Source organism: Drosophila arizonae, chromosome X (assembly GCF_054131065.1).
Source record: "Drosophila arizonae isolate 15081-1271.41 chromosome X, UAZ_ARI_1.0, whole genome shotgun sequence".
Lineage (NCBI taxonomy): Eukaryota > Metazoa > Arthropoda > Insecta > Diptera > Drosophilidae > Drosophila > Drosophila arizonae.
In genome coordinates this window covers 17,092,794-17,114,375 of record NC_142927.1, presented here as the reverse complement: position 1 = coordinate 17,114,375, position 21,582 = coordinate 17,092,794, and the positions used below count along the sequence as shown (strand labels likewise).

At 43.5% G+C, this 21,582-nt stretch overlaps 5 protein-coding genes across 5 annotated transcripts; 1 reads left to right on the top strand and 4 right to left on the bottom strand.

The window, feature by feature from the left end:
• Positions 1 to 147: 147 nt before the first annotated feature.
• LOC108619568 (uncharacterized) lies at positions 148 to 2,055 on the bottom strand. The gene is made up of 4 exons (XM_018016221.2): positions 2,041 to 2,055; positions 1,006 to 1,989; positions 741 to 940; positions 148 to 681 (listed from the first exon to the last, which is right to left on the bottom strand). Exons 2-4 carry the CDS (start codon positions 1,915 to 1,917, stop codon positions 399 to 401), a joined length of 1,395 nt encoding a protein of 464 aa, XP_017871710.1. The 5' UTR covers positions 1,918 to 1,989; positions 2,041 to 2,055; the 3' UTR covers positions 148 to 398.
• Positions 2,056 to 3,165: 1,110 nt separating this feature from the next.
• On the bottom strand, positions 3,166 to 3,817 carry LOC108618180 (thioredoxin-1-like). Its single transcript, XM_018014085.2, has one exon. The coding sequence runs from the start codon at positions 3,670 to 3,672 to the stop codon at positions 3,352 to 3,354; it is 321 nt and encodes a 106-aa protein (XP_017869574.1). The 5' UTR covers positions 3,673 to 3,817; the 3' UTR covers positions 3,166 to 3,351.
• Positions 3,818 to 3,933: 116 nt separating this feature from the next.
• Positions 3,934 to 7,469, bottom strand: Lrpprc2 (Leucine-rich pentatricopeptide repeat containing 2). The gene is made up of 2 exons (XM_089474677.1): positions 5,019 to 7,469; positions 3,934 to 4,950 (listed from the first exon to the last, which is right to left on the bottom strand). Exons 1-2 carry the CDS (start codon positions 7,336 to 7,338, stop codon positions 4,037 to 4,039), a joined length of 3,234 nt encoding a protein of 1,077 aa, XP_089330803.1. The 5' UTR covers positions 7,339 to 7,469; the 3' UTR covers positions 3,934 to 4,036.
• Positions 7,470 to 7,902: 433 nt separating this feature from the next.
• LOC108619570 (uncharacterized) lies at positions 7,903 to 11,596 on the top strand. The gene is made up of 5 exons (XM_018016224.2): positions 7,903 to 8,272; positions 8,410 to 9,356; positions 9,416 to 9,548; positions 9,622 to 9,994; positions 10,062 to 11,596. Exons 1-5 carry the CDS (start codon positions 8,263 to 8,265, stop codon positions 10,201 to 10,203), a joined length of 1,605 nt encoding a protein of 534 aa, XP_017871713.1. The 5' UTR covers positions 7,903 to 8,262; the 3' UTR covers positions 10,204 to 11,596.
• A 1,061-nt stretch (positions 11,597 to 12,657) lies between these two features.
• On the bottom strand, positions 12,658 to 20,015 carry Gas8 (Growth arrest specific protein 8). Its single transcript, XM_018014086.2, has 5 exons — positions 19,645 to 20,015; positions 18,290 to 18,323; positions 14,849 to 15,013; positions 14,479 to 14,782; positions 12,658 to 14,396 (listed from the first exon to the last, which is right to left on the bottom strand). Exons 1-5 carry the CDS (start codon positions 19,645 to 19,647, stop codon positions 13,472 to 13,474), a joined length of 1,431 nt encoding a protein of 476 aa, XP_017869575.2. The 5' UTR covers positions 19,648 to 20,015; the 3' UTR covers positions 12,658 to 13,471.
• Between the last annotated feature and the right edge of the window lie 1,567 nt (positions 20,016 to 21,582).

The following is a 21,582-nucleotide window of genomic DNA, read 5'->3' as shown; positions in this document are numbered from 1 at the left end:
GGAAAGGAAATATACAAAGCGTCGCTCCAACTATACAAGGGAAAGATAGGTATATTTCTCTATAGGCAGATATAGGCATATGCATATTCCATTATTGGTAAATTGGCTGTTTGGGAAAAGGAGAACTAGTAATAACAACGCATTCGATTTATGAACTCAATACAAACGACAGCTGTCAACAGCTGATTTCACTTAAATTTTATTGCAACATTCATGGTGTGTATTTACGGTCCTATCAACTTTTACAGTTGAGCTGCTACGATTCCCAACTTAATCCAACATTTATTAAACACTTTAAAATGATTTGCAGTTAAGCACGCCAGAAGAGGTAAAACAATAAATTTGGGAGCTAGTTTGTTCGGTGTAGAGAAATAAGACAACTGATGTCAACGATTTGTTTAGGATCGTCGCTGTGTCTGGTAGGGGGGTGCGCAGCACTTGAGTACCTTCCGGTAGACTTCCTGGGCAGGCCGAAGCGTGCGCCAGTAGTTTGGTGCAGATCGTATGATCCTGGCTAGGTAGTCCTTAAATACATCATATGTTGGATACACAAATCGCTCGCAATGGCACTTGTGGTGATGGCGACACTCCGGGTCAGCAACCCAGTCACGTGGCAATGGAATCTCCATGTTGCTGGAGTTGGGAGCACGCGCCTTTTTATAACGCAAAGCCAAGGCTTCCCTGTAAAGGAAAGATTCGATTTAATAGGCATGCCAAATCCTAGATAAAGATCCACATACTCGAGACCCTTCTCCAAAAGGGCTTGGACTCCCTGGCTATAGATGACCTTGGCGAAGTGATTGCAGCGATTGGTTCTGTCCAGAGTATAGAGGTACCAGGTGGGCATCAGGCCGAATCGAACCCCACTCAAGACCCGCTCAGCGCAGTTCTTACGCTCATACCAGTTGTGCTCCAACCAGAGTATGACCGAGAGGAATATCTGAGAAGCGATCAGAGAATAAATGAAGCTAGCATAAATCAAGGGAAAATATGCATTACTCTTACCTCTATCTCGGAGTTGACACTGAGGTAGCAGTTGTTGAGCACGTGGATTAGCTCGTGCTCGCTAAAATCGAGAAAGGATGCAGAGCTGACAATGCAAAGGTAGACACGCGAGATGCGAGTTAACATCAGTTCACGGAGAATTTTTGCCTGCGGATGGCGGCGCGCTTCCAAGTAAACTTTGTAAGCAGTGTCCTCGTTGAAGAACTCCATTTTCTCCAGGGAGGCCCAGAGCTGGCGCAGTAGTTCGGGAATCTGCAGTACCTCGTCGGCTACCATGCGAGCCAGAGTCTTTTCGTTCTCGTTCTGGTCCTGATCGTGGCCCTGGGTCGAATGTTGCGAGAGTCCCAGCATGGGGAGCTTCTCGATAAATCGCTTAGCCGCGTAGAGCTTTGCGTAATTCTGCAGAACCGACTTGAAGGAACGATAGCGCTCGTTGCCTGTTATGATGCCTGCTTCAGCCAGGGTCTGGGTACGTAGCACGAGCATGAGGTTCTCGGATACGCGCTCGATTACCGATGTAGCCTTCTCTGCTTGCTTTTTAGAGTTGAGGAGCTCTATTACAATCTGGTTTGCGTCACCGTCGCCCTCTTCGCCTAGGCGCATCAAGAGCTTAGCGAATTCGCTGCGTTGGACCACGGCCACCAAGCTGTTGTTGATTTCGTTGCTTGGGGCATCGACCGAGGGATGGGTGAGAGAGGAGCTTGCTGTCGGCTCCTCGCTTTCGCACATAGTTATGGTTTGTTCACTTACACTGGCTGTTGGCTCATGCCTGTCCCCAATGGGGGCTTCGCGTATGAATTCAAAGAGTTCATCGATCGATGCCGATTCAGTCGGCATAGATGTGTTAATGCCTGTGGTCTTCTCCCCAGCTGTGGGAGGCTCCTCTGCAGGGCCTTTGTCCTGACAGTCCATAATGTTGGTATTTGTACGATGACTCAGCGGATATCCAATTCCACTGAAAATTAATCTCTACAATGTGCTTCCCTAAATGGTTTCTAAATTAGCACGTTTGGTATAAATAGTGTGTGTACGTACGTATACATCTACGTATTTGAAATTGCTGTGTGTTGTGACATACGAACTGAGATATCAAATGGATACAAGGCCTGGTCGATGATTACTTATATGCCAACAGAAACTAGCAGCGCAGCCCACTTAGAATACGAAAAATATGAACGTACATTTGTTTTAGCTAGAAGTAACTGTAGTAGGCGACAGGCTTTGTAGGCAGTTCGTGCTTGTACTCCAGTTAGCTAGTTAGACTAGCACCGGGTTAAATTGAAGCCTTCGCTCAGCATAGGCTTATTGGTGGTGGCCTTCTTCTAGCAGCAGGCGAAACGAGTCGAACGTTTAGCTGCATAGCTGGAGCTGCTTTAGGCAGCATGTGAACCGACTGTTGGCGGTGAGCAATGTTAATGAAAGTTGGAACATCATAGACATCACTCCACATCATGGGACAGTTGGTAGCTATAATTTATATGGAAACAGTTGTTAGCAGAGAAACTCAAATAGTGTCATCACGATTCTCATCTATGCATATAGCAAATATGGTTATATTATTCAGCTCCAATAGCTTAGCCAGGCGCTCTAAGGTGATGTGACGGCAGCATTTCGTGGATCTGCTGAGGCGCTCAATTGAACAGATGCTGCTCCAATTGCCTTCACAGATCATCATCGCTCATCCTCTAATGGTTTCCATTTTATGACGCAGATCACGGTCGCTTGGATCGATAGCTCTAACTGTAGCCCATTGCAAGGAATATAACGGGCGCACATTGTAGAAAAGAAATGTTCGCTACACAATGGTTCAATGAAAACAACAAATCATATTGCGATAGAATATGCGCGCCGGTTAAGCACTCAATTAGTGCTGCACTAGTGAACGATAGACAAATCGATAATAAAACCACTGCTGCTGTTTCGATAATATCGTCGCAGAGCTGCCGCGAACATTTAATTTAGAGTTAAAATATATGTTTCGCTCGCATTTATCAGACTTTTAACAACCCAAGTAACAACTTAATCATTTTTCTGAGTTGAATAGAGCACGTATGTTATATTAGAAACCAAACAAAAAACTCTTAAGAGCATACATATATGCATATACATATGTGCATATACATACGTACATGTCTCAATAAATAATGAAAACATATAATGTATTATATCATTTGTTTATTAATATTTAGTCGAGTCACAACTTTTTAAAGTTACTATTGTCTGCATTAAAACTATACCAGGTTGCTGCTTAAATGTTATACAGTTACAATTAACATACATACATAAATACGTAGACATACACATAATAAAACGTTGAGTCGACGCCAGCGTCGTAAGGTGTCCCATTCATTTGCAGAGCTCGAATAACGTGTGCTTCAGTTTCTCCTCGTCGGCGCCATTGACGCGGTATATATTCCGCTTGTTCTTGATGAACACAAAGGTTGGCTTTCTACGCACCCTGTATGTGTCCACCAAGTCCTCAAATTTGTCAACATTTATTTGTATGACTTCCGCCTTGTCAACATTTTGGCGGGCGAGTGCTTTAACCGCCTCATCGATGTCTTTGCATGGGGCGGACCAAGTAGCATAAAACTCCAGAACAATTAGCTTATGCTCTGCAGCCTCCAGGCGTTTGTTGAATCCACTTAAACTCCGAATGGTTGTCATTGTTTGATATAAAGTAAGACATATCAAATTGACTTGATCGAGTGAACATACATAGATGATGTGCTTTAGCCTGGAAAGCTGTGCAAATGCTTTTCGCGCTTACATGCAAACACACACATACATTTATATTCCATAAAGCAAGAAACGGTACTTATCCAGCATTTGCGTGATGACAGATTCCAATATCGATTGACGATTAACAATATTCGTGCCCGCGCAGTTCAATTATTTGAATACGCACACACATACAACACGCATAGATTTTGTTAATATTTAAAATATAAATTTACTTATGTTATTAGAAAAAAATATATTAACAATAACAGCATTAAGATTGTAGGCGTATCTATATAAAAATGTGATCCTATCTAATCTGAGCACGCATAGCAATGCTGCTGGGAATCTCTATATTATTCAGCTGCAGCAGCTTGACCAGATTACGTATGAACTCCTGTGAGACCTTCAGCTCGTCGTCGGCCTCCAGGCGCTCGTAGAGATCGAGGGCGCCCTCGTAGTTGTTGGTCTTCGTGAACTGGGAGAGCAGCATGTCGTAGATGCGCTGCTCGTCAATGGTGCGTTGCAGGCCTCGGACACCACGAGCCAGACGCAGGAGAGTGCGCACGGCGCCCTCTTGGCCCAGGTGCTCGCAGTTCTTCAGCAGCAGGTCGTGATTGAGCCGGAACTCTGGATTGATGATAAGCCGACGCAGCTGCGTCTCAGTGCCCGACTCGGCCAGAGCCAGCAGCAGGGCGCTGTTCATATTGGCTGCGCCGTGCACTCGGCTGACCGTCGACGTGACCGTGACCAGATGCTGCTGTGCTGACTCCTTGGTCATGCCTGGAAAACGTGCCAGCTCCGTCTCGTCGCCGTTGCTGAGCTTCACCAGCAGCGACAGCAGCTCGAACTGAAGCGGCGTGTGGTTGTGCCGCGTGGCCAGGCGCTGAAACTCTGCCACGGCGCCATCCATATCACCGCGATAGAGCCACTCCCGCAGCACAGGACCCAGCAGAGCATTGTGCGTCTGGCAATAGCCCAGCTTGCGCAGAAAGTTGAACATCTCCAGCGTGGGGCTCGTGGATGCGGACCCGGATGCAGAGTCCTTTGCCATTTTGGCAACATTCGTGAGCAGCTGCCAGACATTCTTGATGACATAGTCGCCGCCATTGACCTTGTGCTGGGCGGCGCGCTGCTGCAGCAGCTCCTTGGCCTCTTCCAGCTGACCCTTCTCCACCAGCAGAGCGGCGTAATCAATCAGCTTGTGCTCATCCAGAAGGAAACCTACAAATATATATACATAGGCATGATTAATATTTGACAATACGAGCGGATATCTAGTCAAGATTCACCTGGATATGTGGTCTGTAGGCGCTGCAGGCTCTGCTGAGCACGTGGCAGGTTCTTCAGCTTGATGTGCAGATCAAAGATGGCGGCCAGCATCCCAGCGCTGGTCTGCACCCGTAGAGCATCGCACTTGGCCTGCAGTTCGAGCGCCCGCTCCAAGTGGCCGTCGCGCACGCTCAACTGCAGCAGGCGCCGCAGCACGCCGCGCGTATTCAGCTGCTTGGCCTCCAGTTCGATGAGATGGCACTCGAGCTCTTCTCGCGACATGTCGCGCGGATGCTTGATGAAGCCGCCAACGGCCAAGACGGTATCCGCTGGTAGCTTCAGCTCCGCGTTGCGCATCTTCTGCAGCGTCTTGGCCAGCGATTCTCGTGTGTCCACATCGCTGTTGCTGCCCAGGCTCAACAGCGACTCGGCTGCCGCCGGTGAGATGTGCAGCTGCAGACGCTGCATCTCGTGCAGGAAGCGCAACAGCGATGCCGGCTCCTGGCGTAGGCGCGTCTGTGGCCCGCACATCTGCAGCAGCAGTGCACCAACGAAGTCATCCTGGCGCTGCAGTGATCGCTGCTGCAATGTCTGGATCAGCTGGGCGAAGGCCTCGAAGCGCTTAGTCGCACGCATGTGCACAGCCAGCGTAGCCAACGGCTGAAGCAGCGTCGTCAGCTGGAGGCGTGTCGGGTAGCGCTGCAGCAGATCGAGCGCTGGCTGCAGCTCCAGATGCTGCAGCAGTTGGCTGAGCACGTGCACCAGCGCCTGGGAGGGGCGCACGCCCACAGCGTCTAGCTGCTGCAGCGCCTGCACCGGCTGCTGCAGCGTCTGGTTTAGATTGGCTAGGACATATTGTCGCAGCGTCGGCTCGTCGCACTCCACGCCCAGGCGCTGCATATCGCCCAGCACCCGGAGCACGCCGCTCTCGCCCTCGCGCTTGTGTTGCTGCAGCAGCAAGGGCCAGAAGTAGTGCGGACGCAGTGGCTCGCCCGCTGCATTCAGTGCTTCCAGGCAGCTCAAGGCAATCGAAGGTTGACGACGCAGCGCCAACTCAGTGAGCACCTCCAAGGCGCGCGGATTCTGGCCGCGCTGGCGCAGCTGGAAAGCAAACTGCAGCATCTGCTCGAGGGGTGTGCGGGCGCGGAAGAGCTCCTGTAGCAGGTACGCTGCATATCCATCGATGTTTTGCTTCTCGTTAAACTTGGGCGCCGGCAGCATCCCCACCAGTTGGATCATCAGAGCCGCCTGATCTCTGTACAGCATCTGGATGCAGAGACTGTTGATGGCCGGCGGCACGTCGATATCGTTCACATAATCCGCAGGCAGCTGTGACACCAGCTGCTGCATTAGTTGCTCATCCACCTGCTGCTGGGCCAGCACAGCGCGCAGCATTTGCATAAGCTGCGGCGCATTGAAGCTGCCCGCGTGCTGCCGGAGCAGGTCGCGCGCCCTGGGCAGCTCGTCGTTCTCCACGTAGGCGACGAAGCACAGGGCCTGGGTGCTGGCACTGGGCGTTATGCCCGCCGCGCGCATGCTGCTGAGGACCGTCTCGACGCCTGGTAGATCTCCGCTGCGCGCATGGCCCAGAAGGAGGGCGTGAAAGTTACGCTCAGAGAGAGGAAAGTTGCGCTGACGCATGTCACTCAGCAGCTCGGTAGCCTGTCGCATGTTCCCGCTGGCGCCGGCCACATCCAGCAGGGCGCTGTAGAGGCTTGCATCTGCCGCGCCATTGTAGGCGGCAATCTCGGCCAGTAGAGCACGATGGTCGGCCAACGGCAGCTGGTTCTCGTGCAGCATCTGCAGCTGGGTGTGATAGTGCGCCATGGACGGTTGCTCCACTTTCAGCAGCTGCGCCCACAATCGCCGAAACAGATCCCCACGTTCTCGGCTGCTCAGCACTGGCAACAGCTCCGGCACACAGGCGCCCAACAGAAAGTGCAGCTGTTCGGCAGTTAGTGTGTTTTGCACTCCCATGGGTGAGCCCTCCAGCAGTGCCAGCAGACGTTCGCAGTGCTCTTGGCGGAGCACATTGTGCTGCTGATAATGTTGCTCAAGCTGCGTCCACAGATCATCGAGGCTGGCGATGGTGTTCCCGCGGTCATTGGCCTTCGCTACGCGCTTCTTGTTCGACGATGCGGGTCGTGCAACTGGTGTGGTTGCTGCCGTCGTATAGCTATATGCAAGTGGCTGCAGTGCCGGCATTGTTGTCCTGCTGATCATTGGCGTTGCATAATGCAGACATCCACGTGCCGTTGGCGGCGCAATGGCAGCTCCAACTGCAACGCGTCGTAATTGAAACCGCAGGCGCACATTTTGGAAGAGGTGTGTACGCAACATGGCAATGGCCAAGGCGCTGGAAACACAGAATTGCTTAACGAAAACAAAACGTAAAACTAGAGAACATGCGCGCCGGCAAAACACTGAATTAGTGCTGCACTAATATCGATACTATCTATCGTTGAAGATACACTTTACTATCGATGAAAACAATTCATTAAACAATTACTATAATTTCGGCGAATGAGCAGTTGAAATATTTGCAATTCCTGCAAGAAATAAATACTCTACTTTTTCTTTTTTTTTGTATAATAACTATTCCATATTCAATGGTTCTTCAACGTCGTACTATTTTATCAAGGTGATATTAGCAGATTATGTAAATATACGAGGTACGCATTGTACAAAAAAATGGAAATACTTATTTTTACTATATATATGACATTAATAATATATGACTATTAATAGCATAAGTTGTTTATTTCATGTCTCATTTAATTTGTTACGAACACAGTAATCGCAAAACAAACATATCGATAGCACCTGATAATAACAAAAATCAGCTGTGTGAATGGTTTTTAATTTGAATATGGCGGCAAACATTTACTGCGCACCTGTAATGAGAATCGTGCTAACGAAAACATTGCGATAGTGATAGTGCCATCGATAACTTGCACTTCGCTCAAGTCGTGAAAAGTATGAATATTTAAATTTGTTAAATGTAAATACTTCGAAATGCAAAATTTACGTGCTCATGAATTTTAATTGAGACCCCTCAATGGGAGACAACAATATCACATCAATTGCAACGCCTGCATCAACAATTCAACAACAATTTTAGCCACCAACATAAACCAGGGCTGTGGCTTTGGCCCTGGCAGCATACAGAAACGATTATTGTTGACAGCAGAAGTTGCATCGAGTCAACAAACTGATGTGAATTCGAATGTCAGTCGGGAGTTGGAGTCGGCAGAAGAGGGCACAATGTTGCACAGTACGTACTCAAACTCTTCTGTATATATCTATGTGTGCACATGCACACATACATATATATTAAACTGTGTTTTCGTTTGTTTGGTTTATTTATATATATGTATGTACATACATATTATTTTTTCCTACGACAAACAGTTGCTCCTTCGGCCATTGATAAACTGCGCCGTTTTTGCTACCTGGGCAGAATCAAGCAGCCAGTTTATGCACCGACAACTTTTGACTTGACTGTGGAAGCCCACTTTGAGGCACTGCGTGAGCTGTGCGGCAAAGTGAATGAAAATGAGCTGATCGAGTGCCTGAGAGACGTTCTCGATGCATCCAATGATCAGTACTTGCCCCGACACGATGAGGCGATACTCGTCTTGGCCGTTTACCTTTCTACGTGCCCGGATGAAAAGCATCGCACACTAGTGCGCGGATATTTCCCTGCGCTTGTGCGCACTTCCCAGGAGTTGTTCTTATTTGTGAAGTTCGTGAAGCAAGTGCAAAAGCTGTTGGACCGCAAAACGCCCTTTAGTCGCACCGTGCGTAAAGCTGTGCTGGAATGGTATCAGCATCAGGCACTGGACAAGTTGCTACATATGTGGTCGCTGGGCGATTGCAACTCGGCCCAGCATCGCGAACTCCTACAGCGATGCCACTACATGAGCGCCAAATTCGATGCGGATAAGATGGCCGCGTTGCGCGTGGTGTCTGCGCCCAGTAAGGACCTAATTAACTGGCCCGACTATCTGGAGCCTCTCGCACAATGCAAGGAGACGATTCAAGGCATTGCCAATCTGCGCCTAACCCCAAACGCAGAGGCTGCCCTGCCCCTTATCCAGAAAATGTCGCTTAGCTACGAGCACTTGCCGCGTCGCCTTGTGTCTGATCAGAAAGTTGTTAATCTACTCATGGCCAAAATGACCTACGATCAGATGCTGCAGAGTTGGCCAACATTCCTCAAGCTCAACAGGTCGAATCGCCACGCCCAGACGTGCTTCACCCAGCGTTTCTTCGATCCCTCAGAGCTGCGTGCAGCCAATGTCGAGCCACTACGCCTGCTGTTGCAGGAGGCACGCGGATTCAGCCGCAAAAAAGTGGTGAGTGTTTATGATGTATGCTAATCTGAACTCAATTAAATCCAATATTGTGGCCGTAGATTACGAAAGGAGTTGTTTCACCAAAGCCGTCCAGCATTATTCAGAAGCTGTACAAACAGTCGTTCGGCTTCAACAAACCTTTGGGCTTACGACTTCATATAACAATTAATCTGGAGATGGTTTACTTGGGCAGTGCGTAAAATTTTGAATGAAATGAAATGAAATCACCTCATTTTGTTGGCTAATTTTTGATTTGCTCCCCTAGAATATCTCCTTGGACGCTTTCGCTCGATCAAGTATATCGATGCCGTACTCGCTTTAGCCTTTGGTTACTTCAAGTGCGACCCTAAAGTAACCGTGCGCATTTGGTATGACAAGACTGGAAAGCTAAAAGCGCTGCCATGGACTTCAGCCATGTCGGTTGATGAAGCCAAGGCCACTTGCGAGAGCCAGAAGGTGGTGAAAATTAAACAGACTCTGATAGACGTAATCGACGATGCGCTGCAGGATACAGAACAGACGTATGATGTTTTCCTGGTGCTGGTGCCTTGTGGAACGCGTGGAAATCAAAGGAATAAGTCCGAACAACTTTGCAAGCGGCTGGACGAGTATCGTGAAAAGCGAAATAAAGATGCCAAGTAAATTGCTTTGCCCTCAGCTCGGTACCCCCTATTCCACCACTATTAAATCTCCTCCCATTTACAGATTCATCATATTGAGTCTGCGGCAACAGCATGGATCCATGGGCTATTCGAGTGAGCGTAACGAGAACATATTGGAGTTGTGCAGCATTTCAGAGCAGACGCCACGTTTGATCAATGCCTTTGCTCACGGTAAATTCTTCTAGGCTATAAGAACTAATACAACTTCTGTGCTACTCAACGTAATGGATGGCATCCGGTAACCAAAGAATCATAATCAGCTATTTAATTGAAATCCCTATGGTAGCAAACGCACAGGCTGCATCAGCTGATGCCTGTCACTGGAAATAAGTCCACCGTACAATGAGCATAAACGTGCAAGTGACAGCAAGCTATCTAGTGCTCTCTATACTTCCATCTCTTTCAATTTGCATCTCTCTAACACACCAGTGCACATCGCACACATTCATACATGACACGTAAATAGAGCAAGAGATGACTAGACATAGCATCCATTGTTTCATGTGCGAGTTTTTCACGTACATCTCTGATGCTTATTAGTTATATAAAATATTTACATGCATACCTTAAATAGCTCTTAAGCTACACACACAGCAGACACACATAAACAGGCACACACACACACAAACACATACACATATATACACTTATGAGTATATTTAGAGTATACATATATACTTTCACTCTATACAACGCTAATTTTTGGAACGACTTGTACCACATAGTTATACATACTTGCATTAAATTGGTAATTAGGCGTAGTTAAAGAATTTAATTGATAATTTAATTTCGAAAACGAATGAACTGAATCTAAATCTAAATTTAATTTGGATTAAAAACACAATACAAGTGAATCTGAGCAAAGCGAGAGAAAAAAAAAAAAAAAAAAAACAAATTGCCTTACAAACAAAATGTTAGTCAATCTTTAATTTTAACTAAACATACATATTAAATACAAGGAATTTCTTCGTAAAAGTACTGAAACAATATTTAAAAAAAAACAAAATGGAAAAAAGCAAAAACGAAACCGAAAAGCAAAAGGAAGCATTTAGATAAAATTTTCAAACAAAACATAACTAAATGAAAAAAAATAGTCCAAACTAACAAATAAGTTAAAAGCCCACGAACAAGCTAAGCAACAAATGCAGCATGAAATATTGTTAAAAATTGATCTTGTTTTGAACATATTTAAAGAACAACAAAAAAGCAACTGCCCAAAATACTGTGAAATTTTATGTAACTAAAAAGCAAAATCGAATATGAACTAACAACAAATATGAGGAAACGAAGGCTTAGACACAAATTTATACAGCTAAGAACTCCTAATGTGCCATACACACACACACACACACAGTCACAGACACGCACACGTTCAGACATACATATATATATAGAATCACACACACATATAAAGCCTAAACATAACTGAACAATAATTACAGCAAAGACACAAGAGATTCGAGTAATTTTTATTGAATACATTTAAATTTGTATACAAAAATACTGAACAAAAAGCCAATCAAACAAATACAATTTGGAAGCTTAGCAAAAAGTATTAAAAAAACAAAAAAAAAAAAACAGGAATAAGAGAAACAAATAGCAATAGAAAAAGGATTTATAAAGAAAAGAGAGAAAAATTATTGAAACTTTAAAAGAAAATAAGAAATATGTATTTCTATGGACACCTTTGACATGTGTCCACACGCATCTGTGAAGTAAACCGTTGTGATCGCTTTGAAATTTTTATTTATAACAAAAACGAAAGACAAACAAATTAGATGAAACTCAAGAGAAACTTAAACTAATATAGATTCAATTAAATATAAGTTAATTCCTTGTGGACTGGAATGCAAATCATTTCGTAATGACAAGAGCAAACACAAAAACAAAAACAAAAAGCAAGATAAATAAGTGAAACAAAACTTGAACCAGAGTGTTACCAAAAAATAAATAAAAACGTACCTAGACTCAGAATTCAAAAGCAACAAATGAAATTTGAATACTAAAACAAAGACAAACTCACTCACTGGCACAATACTACAGCAAGAAACAGTTAAACAAACACAGACACAGACAAACACAAACAAACAAACACGAAACACACATACATACACATATATAATATGTATTCAAGTAGTATTAAATAACTAATGTAATGTTGTATTCCGTATTGTATATATCTATAGTTGAAGTCATAAACCATATGATTTGATTTGTTAAGAACTACGCCAACTCAAACAAAACAGTATCAAAAGGAAGCTAAAGATCAGCTGAATGATCTAAAACAAAAACAAAAACAAAAAACGAAATGTTTTGAAACCTACAGACAAACCTATAAATCCGCATTAGCAACAAGAAGCAAAACTTTATGTGATATCTATTTGAAAAATAAGCGAAACCGCAAACCCAATTCAAAAAAACAAAAAACCGAAAAAAATAAGAAAATATTTAAAATATAGACAAAAGAAAAAAAAAAAAAAAAATGAACGACAAGAGAAACCAAAACATATAGGAAAATTTTGTAAACTTTCAGCAAATGAATCCAAAAAACAAAAAACAAAAGCGAAACGAAATATATAAACAAATTGCACCTTATCTGCATCTATCCTAAGTTTAGCCCCTAATGAATGTATTTTACAACATGTATTTGCCACTTTGTCATTTTATTCTGTTAACCGAGTACTTAGCATACGTAAAATGTCTAATGTTATAATGTTTTAGTTAGCACTAAATACAGTTAAGTACATATATATGTATGCATGTATGTATATACATATGCACATATGTATATATATATATAGTTAACGCCAATTTATTGATTGAAGCAATATCCGATACGATACGATACTATATACTCACTAATTTAAATACTAAAATACAATAGGCTTAAAGACGATTCATTCAAAATGTATCTATCTATCTATCTAACTACATATACATATGTATCTATCTAGAAGAACTTGACGGCAATATGACGACGCCTTAGTATTATATATTTCGATGTATTCCTTTCTTTTAAATTTACCTATATAATTTCTACTCTCGTTTTTTATACGTTTTCTTTTATATACTTGCATATCTGCCCAGACAGATATCTATATATATATATATATATATCTATATATATATATATATATATATATATATATATATATATATATATATATATATATATATATATATATATATATATATATATATATATAAATATGTATACATATACATCTATATATATATATATGTATATAAACTATATATATATATATATATATATGTAAATATATATGTATATATACGTACATATATATATATACTTGTACACGACATAAAGTTGAATAAACAAAATTGAACTCAATCTCAATTCTCCATATTTTTTTTCTGGCAACTTTCAGTTGCCGTAATCAATCTTCGATCTGCGTGTGGCTGTGTGGGCAGGTGGGCGTGTCTCGGCATTTACTTGTTCTCGGTGACAATGCCGGCGGGCCCGCAGATGTAGAGCTGCTTGTTGGCCCGCTCGCGTATTGGCTCGAAGCCCAGCTCGTCGGTCGGGATGCCATATTGCTTGAGCTTGCACTCGTATGTCTCGAGCAGATCGTCGTGGGCCTTCCAGGCCTTGGACAGCTCGTAACGCAGATCGATGATGGTCTGGTTCTTGGTGTCGACCACATCGCTGACGGTCTTCTCCACGGCCTCCAGCTTACCGGGGAAGTCGGGGGCACACGCGGCAATCGTCCTGCGCATGATGATGCTGCGTTTCTCGTCCTCGCGCAGCAGAGCGGCAATCTTGCGCTCGAGCAGCACGTTCTTCAGGCCGGTCTTCTGTTGTAGCTCGACGATGACCTCGTTGAAGCGCGCCTTCAGATTGGCCCGCTCGCTGACCAGAGCATCGTTGCGCAGCAGCAGCGTCTCCGACTCCCACATCAGACTCTTCACCTTCTTCTCCAGTATGGTGTTGCTCTTCTTGAGGCGGGCCAGCTGCAGCTTGTCGCGCTCGTAGAACTCCAGCTTGCGCTGCAGCTCCTTCAGATGGGTCTTGGCATGCTCCAGCGGCTCCTTGAGCCGGCGACTCTCAGTGGTTGCCTCGGCGGCGATGCGATCGCTGCGGTCGGCCTGGCGGCGCAGCTGCTCGATTTGCTCCTTCATGCTGCCAATGAGCGCCAGGTTGTTCAGTGTGATGTCGTTATAATAGTTCTTCATGTCGTTGAATGCCAGATCGTGATGGTCCTGCAGGTCCTTGATCTGCTGATTCTTGCGCTCCTCCACCTCGAACATCTGCGCGTTGAAGAAGAGCTCGAGCTTGTTGCGCTGCTCCCTCATCTTCTCGTCATGCAGGCGATCGTTGTCCTTGCGCTCGCTCTCAAACTGCAGACGCTGCTCTCTGGATTTGGATGGGAATTTTGGAATTTTGGAATTTGGAATTTGGATCATCGAATCATCGAATGGGAGCATTGGGTACTCACAGCAGCTGCTGGTTGTAGTGCGCCTCCAGCTGGCGATGCTGCATGTCGCTCATCTCGATGCGTTCGCGCACAATGCGGCGTAGCTGGCGCTTGTCCGTCTGCAGCTCCAGCTCCTGGAGCAGATGGTGCTCCTGGGCAACCTTCAGTTGGGTCATCGCCTCGGCGCGCACCTCGCCCAGCTTGCTGTGGTTCTCGAACTGCAGATGCTTCATCTGCTGCATGATGTGCTTGGTATCGATGTCCGCCAGATCCTGCGTGGCCTCGATCTCCTTGTCCTTCTGCTGCAGCTCGAACTTGGCCTCCTCTGCGCAAGCAGATCAAAGAGATTATAGGGACAATGATATCGATTCGGTTCCCGAGTGCTGCTTACCCAGCTGCTGGCGCGTGATCTCCCAGAAGGTGCGTATCTTGTCGCGCTCCAACTGGAAGTAGTTGCGCTCCTCCCGCTCCCGATCCATCTCGGCCTTGAGGCGCAGCGAGAACGCCTCCAGCTGATCGCGCGTCATGGCGGACGTGTCCACGCCATCGATGAGCACTGCAAAGAGGCAAACGAGAGCTTTAAACTTGCCAACGACTGTCATGAGCAAATTTAATAAGAATGCAGCCCATTAATGTGCGTGTGTGTGTGTGCTATCTCTGCGCTTGTGTGTGTGTGTGTGTGTGTTTTAGGATTGCGCCTCATGCCCGCATGTGCAGAGCTGCTGCTGTAATTGGTTTGTGTAATTGGCATCGTTCACCGGCTGGTGCCGAGCCTTGCCTCCAGCTGCCTGCCGCATGTCCTCTGCCAGGTCCAGGCAGGACCAACAGCATCCTCCATAGAAACAATTATGTGCGTTAGAGGCCGTTGCTTTGCTCACTCGTGGAAATTAAGTGCGTCTTTTTTTCCGCTCACTCACTCTCCCTCTCTCTCTCACTCACTCTCTTGTGTGCTTGTGTGTGTGTGTGTGGAGTCTGGGTTGCTGCAGTGGCATTGCGTTTGGGTTGCGCTTGCACAATTAAATTGTATTGAGCATGTGGCCAACATGGACGCCACTTGTCACACTCTGTTTTCCTGCTGACCAAGCCTCAGATTATCATTATTTGACAAATTGTTGTGCCGCCCAACTGACAGAGACCCACCAAACCAGCAGCCCATCGACCCATCGACCCACCGACCCACTGGCTCGCTGGCCGAGCCCAACTTTACCAGTCACATTAATTACTTACGCCGCTCCGACTTTGGTACTTAACTATCTTTATGCCATCTGCGAGGGCAATTGCACTGCGAGCATTTAACAATTTTTATACCCTGAACCCATTGAAAATGGGAAATCAGGGTATAATGGTTTTGTGAAAAAGTATGTAACGGGCAGAAGGAGGCGTGGCAGACCCCACAAAGTATATATATTCTTGATCAGCGTGACGAGCTGAGTCGATATAGCCCTGTCCGTCTGTCCGTCCGTCCGTCCGTCCGTCCGTCCGTATGAGTGCGTCGATCTCAGAAGTTATAAGAGCTAGAGAGCTGAAATTTGGCATGCATACTCGTGTGTACCATACGCAGTACGAGTTTGCTTTATTTTTTCGATAAATCGTCCGATAACTTTTTTATCGAGAATAATCGAAAAATTGATTTTGTTTTTTTAGCCTAATTTGAACATTTTTAGACCTGGAGTCTTCAAATTTGCGTTGTATATAAAGTTAATCGATACAAAGATTTTGTCATTTACAAATTTTGGATACCACGCCCCCTTCTCCACCAATTTGTAAAAAACGCATTTCAAGTACTAGAGACTTGGGCTTTGGAATGTACACACATATTCATCATATGATTATACTCTGAAAGTTTCATTAAGATTGTGTGTCTACAAAAGAAATTATTTGACAAATAAATTCTCATAATATTGCCCACACTGCAGCGCAGCCCAAGCGCAGTCGCTGCTTACTGCGCAGTTAGCAGAGCGCAGGCTTATGCCTGCGTGTGGATGCATGTGTATGTATGTGTGTGTATGTATAAAAGAGGTGCAGAATAATTAGAATATCAGCTTAGAGGGTTCAGGGTATCTCCTAGTCGAGCAGTCTCGACTGGAGCCTTCTTACTTGTTTTTCCTGCGTCCAGAGTAAAAACAACTATCGGACTGGATCTACTTTGGCTTTAAGGATCAGATCTATGGCTAACGAAATTCTTCAATTCTTGATATATCTAGCATATCAGTATATCAGTATATCAATATCAATACATCAATATAACAGTATACATATATATCATATATAAATATATCAATTTGCCAATATATCAATCAGTATATATATCATATATCAATATGTCAATATATCAATATATCAGTATATCAATATCAATACATCAATATGTTAATATATCAGTAGATCAATTATCAATATATCATATATCAATATATCAATATATCAATATATCAATATATCAATATATCAATATATCAATATATCAATACATCAGTATATCAATATATCAATATATCAATATATCAATATATCAATATATCAATATATCAATATTCAATATATCAATATTTCAATACATCAATATTTCAATACATCAATATATCAGTATATCAGTATATCAGTATATCAGTATATCAGTATATCAGTATATCAGTATATCAGTATATCAGTATATCAGTATATCAGTATATCAGTATATCAGTATATCAGTATATCAGTATATCAGTATATCAGTATATCAGTATATCAGTATATCAGTATATCAGTATATCAGTATATCAGTATATCAGTATATCAGTATATCAGTATATCAGTATATCAATATATCAATACATAAATATTCAGCTGGTAAGTAAACCTTAACAAAGTTCCACTTAAGTTAATAGTAAACTTGATAGACACTGGAATTTAGTCGAGCTGACCTTCATATGAAAAAATTCTGGCACAGAAGTCTAAAATCACTCATATTAATGCATAAAGCTCAGTTAATACAATAATATTGTCTCTTTGGATCTCTACTCTCTATCTCCGAAGTCTCCAGTGACGATAATTTCTTCTGAGTGCACTTTTTCACATTTAAGTGCATCTAATATACAAAATTACATAATATTTTCCTGCTCCACAATTGCATCCTAAGCCCTATCTGGAAATAGGTTCTCGAAATCTCGAAGAAGAAATGACTGAAGACCTAAGCACGTCCGGCTGCCACTGATTTCACTTTCGAAGTGCTAATTTGTGATCATAGAAGAGCATTATGTGGAGAGTGAAGTATGGAGAGTCTGCTAGCATGCCCGCTATTCTATAGTCATAATTCAGTCAAATGCAAATTCCGCTCCCTATGATCTCATTGATCTCACTCAAATGCCTTAACAGCTATGTTAACTATTTAGCATGCCCGTCTCTGAGTGAACATCAACTGTTATGTTATCTGACTGTTAAATAGTAATGAGTAATGACAAGGGATAAGAGCAGCATTTTAACTAGGAGTTTTAAGAGCGGAATACCCACTCTCTATGTGCTAGCTCGGACTGTGCCCGTTTACTGCAGCTGAGCAAATGAAGAATAAAGACTGTTAAATTCAAAGTCAAGGCAATCCTTGCTATGAATCATAGAAAGAAAACCACAAATTAGTTCCCTCTACGAGCAAAGTTGCTTGAAGAGTACCTAAAATTTCAGCTCTAAATTGAATTGAATATTAATGCTTGCTCAAATTGAATATAATGTATACCTATATATGGTGTGTATATAATAGTATAGTATATATAGTATATGTAATATAGAGACGGTATATTTGAAGATCGACAAAGATCAGCTCAGCTAACACTTGGGATCGATATAGTTATCAACTCACCTGGCAACTTCTTGCCCTTTTTGCCTTTCTTACTCTTTGGTGGCTGTGGATGGAAAGTGGAAATGCATATTAATTCTGGGTAATGAAGAAATTCGATTTCAAAACTGAAAACATACCCGATGTGAAATGAAATGAAAATATCAAATGCAAATAAATCCAAATCAAGGTTCAAGTGCGAGAATCGGGTCAATGCAAGTGCAGTTTTTGGGGACATGTGAAGGCGGCAGTTAGTCAAAGTAATTTAAAAGGATTTTGAATGGGAATGAATGAATCGAGTGTTGAATATACACATGGGTTGAATGTATAAATAAAGCTCTGCTTAATGTGTAATTCGATTTCCTTGGCTGGCTGCTGCGATGGGGTAACGAGCGATGTTTTTCTTTTTTTTCAGCAGTTTCTTCTTCTGCTATGCGCAATGCATCCTCGAAAAAGGCGGCAGGCAGCCACGGGACAGGACAGCAGAGCAGGAGTACCAGGCGCAGGAGCAGGAGCAACAGCATTGGACGTGCAGAGGTGGCACGAGTCTGAGGCGGTGGCAACGTCGCCGTTTTAAATAATGTGATGGCGCGGCTTTCAAAACAATTTCACAACAGCTGTTGGCTTATTGCATATTTTATGACTGCAAATTATTCAAAAATTTTCGAAGCCGCGCCCGGCCCAGCCGCCAGTCGCGTCGCCTCGCTCCATGTTGTTGCTGCTGTTGCTGTTGTTGTTGGCGTTGGCAAAAGGCGTAAAATTTTCATAAATAATAATAGTATACATATACATGAATGTATATATCTGTATATATATATATATTTATATATATATGTATGTGTATATGCAGTAGAGAGTGTGCTTGAATATACAAATTGTCGAAAATGGACAACAGCAGCGACGCGAGTTTGTTGCATGCTGCACAATTCTTTTGCCATTTAACAGCAGTAGGCAGGAGGTGCTGCAACTGAGACATAAGCATATATTTACTATATATACACATATATATATATACATATATATAAATATATATAGAGTTGTGTGTATATGTGTGTGTGTGTGTGCAGCATGTTGTTGCAGCACAACAGCCTGGCTTGGCATGAAAAATTGAATGTGCCAATGCCTGAGCCTGAGGCTGAGGCTGCAGCCTCTCCTACCTCCTGCCCCGCCCGCCCATAAAGCGGGGCCAAAGGGCTGCTATCAGCGCTGCATCAAACAGCGGACAACAGGACAATGTTTAAAGATGCTGCAGTAAGTACTGCTACAGCTGCTACTCCTGCTGCTGCTCCTGCTCCTGCTGCTGCTGCTCCTGCTGAGTTCCAGTTGCTCAACATCGTTTATTATACGCCAAAGAGATCTTTGCTCTGCTTTTAGCTTACCATTTTGTAGAGTTCCCAGAGATTTGCCCTTATCCAGCGAGAATGTGCTGCAAGCTCTTTGAATTTTGATTATAATTTGTGCCGGGCCGAGCAGTTAATTTTGTTATTGTTTGTTATTATTGTTGCTGTTGTTGTTGTTGCTGTTGCTATTGTCGTTGGTCGCCCAGAGTTACCAGCTGGGATTGTCGGCGCTTTAACAAATGCCAAGCAACCGCTTGGCCAGCCAATAAATTTCACAAATATATTTATATTTATGCATATAAATATATATTTATATATTTTCAATCTGTGTCTAAGTGTGAATTTGTGATATTCGGAAAAACGACTGAGCAACTATAGCATGCTGTATAGCCTTAAGTACTTATATATACTTAAATGTTTAGTTTTCATTTAGATTTTGCTTCTTCTTTCACTTCTCTTTTTTCTATATTTTATTGAGTTCAAAGTTCGAGCGGGTAGAAAACAAAGTTGTTCGAATAGTTGATAGTGGTCACAGCCTTAAAGTAATATACCAATTAGCACACACAACTAGGGGAGAGAAAGTTGGGCAAGTATGGACATGACTGCGAGATACCCTACAAGAACAGCGCAAATGCTGAATATATATTCATATATATAGCTATCATCTGTCTGATTTAAGATTATAATAAAATTGTCTTTGTAATAAGGGTAGATTGATATTTTTATATTTTCTTAAATCAAGCTGTTGCTCATTTTCTATGAGAGAGAGACAGAGAGAGAGAGAGACAGAGAGAGAGAGAGAGATGGAGAGAGAGATAAATAGATAGAAGCGAAGCTGAGAGAGTGACTTGAGAGAGAGAGAGAGAGAGAGAGAGAGAGAGAGAAAGAGGTGTATTGCTAGATAGATTTATCGATAGATCGAGAGGGATACCGAGATAGAGAGATAGAATCGAGAGAGAGACCGAAAGAGAGAGGGTGAAAAGAGAAAGAAAAAAGAGAATGAAATGCAGAAACAGAGACTGGGATATAAAAACAGAGCGATAACTAGACAGATACAGAGTGAGAGAAAGAGAGAGAGAGAGGGGAAGAGAAAGTGAGAGAGAAGGAAAAAAGAAAGAAAACATAGAATAAAAGGGAGAAGTAGACACAGGGAGAGAAATAGGCAGACAAAGAAGGAGAGAGTAAGAGAGAAAGAGAGAGAGAGTAAAAAAGATATCAGTTCACTTACTTTATTTTGTTTTCGATTAGATTACCTATATGCATGAATATATTTTAATTTCTAATTAAAAACGATCTGTGGAAAAGGAGCTATACTTTTCTTACAAAAACTTCTAGCCGCTCGCCGAGCTCATGCATATACCCCAAGGCACAAATTGCGTTTAGAGGGTATGGCAAATAAGAAGCGAACGACAATGAAATTGAAATACAAGCTGATGAAGTTAACGGCTGGCCGATAAAGTTGCCAGCAACCGGGTCGAGTCGCATAAATATCTCGCCATAAGTAACCCCGGCAATGCAGTCGAGCCTTGCGTTGCACGCTCACTTGCCTCCGCCGTGCTGTCCGGCTGTCCGGCTGTCCAGATGTCCGGCTAGCCCCTGAACCCTAACCCCATGAACCCAATGGCCTCTGCTCTGTGGCACTTAAGTAAATAGCTTGGCAGTTTGGAGCACTTTAAATGCATTCACTATAAAACAGAGACAGAGCGAGAGAAAAAGAGAGAGAGAGAGAGTGGGAGAGTGAGGGAGCTGCTGCAGTCATTGTGGCTCTTGTTGTTGTTGCTTGGCAGATTTTAGACTTTGGCAATTAGGTTATAATCAGGCTAAGGCGCATAATTATTTTGCGTGTCTTTCTCAGCTTCAAGTTTAGCTTCAGCTCTTTCTTTATGCTTTCTTTTAATGCTAGTCAGAGTGCAGACGGTTTTAATTAATTGAATCTGCTCAGTGGGCAAGTTTCCAGCTAATCAAAGCTCACTTTGA

Bases quoted from the DNA above. Each gene is read 5' to 3' on its own strand.
- Gas8 (XM_018014086.2), bottom strand. The intron at 14,783-14,848 runs GTAAGCAGCACT...CTGCTTGCGCAG, and splicing joins GATCACGCGCCAGCAGCTGG to AGGAGGCCAAGTTCGAGCTG. The intron at 14,397-14,478 runs GTGAGTACCCAA...ATCCAAATCCAG, and splicing joins CACTACAACCAGCAGCTGCT to AGAGCAGCGTCTGCAGTTTG.
- LOC108618180 (XM_018014085.2), bottom strand. From the start codon at position 3,672: ATGACAACCATTCGGAGTTTAAGTGGATTCAACAAACGCCTGGAGGCT.
- LOC108619568 (XM_018016221.2), bottom strand. From the start codon at position 1,917: ATGGACTGTCAGGACAAAGGCCCTGCAGAGGAGCCTCCCACAGCTGGG. The intron at 941-1,005 runs GTAAGAGTAATG...ATCGCTTCTCAG, and splicing joins GTGTCAACTCCGAGATAGAG to ATATTCCTCTCGGTCATACT. The intron at 682-740 runs GTATGTGGATCT...TTTCCTTTACAG, and splicing joins CTTTTGGAGAAGGGTCTCGA to GGAAGCCTTGGCTTTGCGTT.
- Lrpprc2 (XM_089474677.1), bottom strand. From the start codon at position 7,338: ATGTTGCGTACACACCTCTTCCAAAATGTGCGCCTGCGGTTTCAATTA. The intron at 4,951-5,018 runs GTGAATCTTGAC...ATATATTTGTAG, and splicing joins CCTACAGACCACATATCCAG to GTTTCCTTCTGGATGAGCAC.
- LOC108619570 (XM_018016224.2), top strand. The intron at 9,357-9,415 runs GTGAGTGTTTAT...TTGTGGCCGTAG, and splicing joins GATTCAGCCGCAAAAAAGTG to ATTACGAAAGGAGTTGTTTC. The intron at 9,995-10,061 runs GTAAATTGCTTT...TCCCATTTACAG, and splicing joins AAGCGAAATAAAGATGCCAA to ATTCATCATATTGAGTCTGC.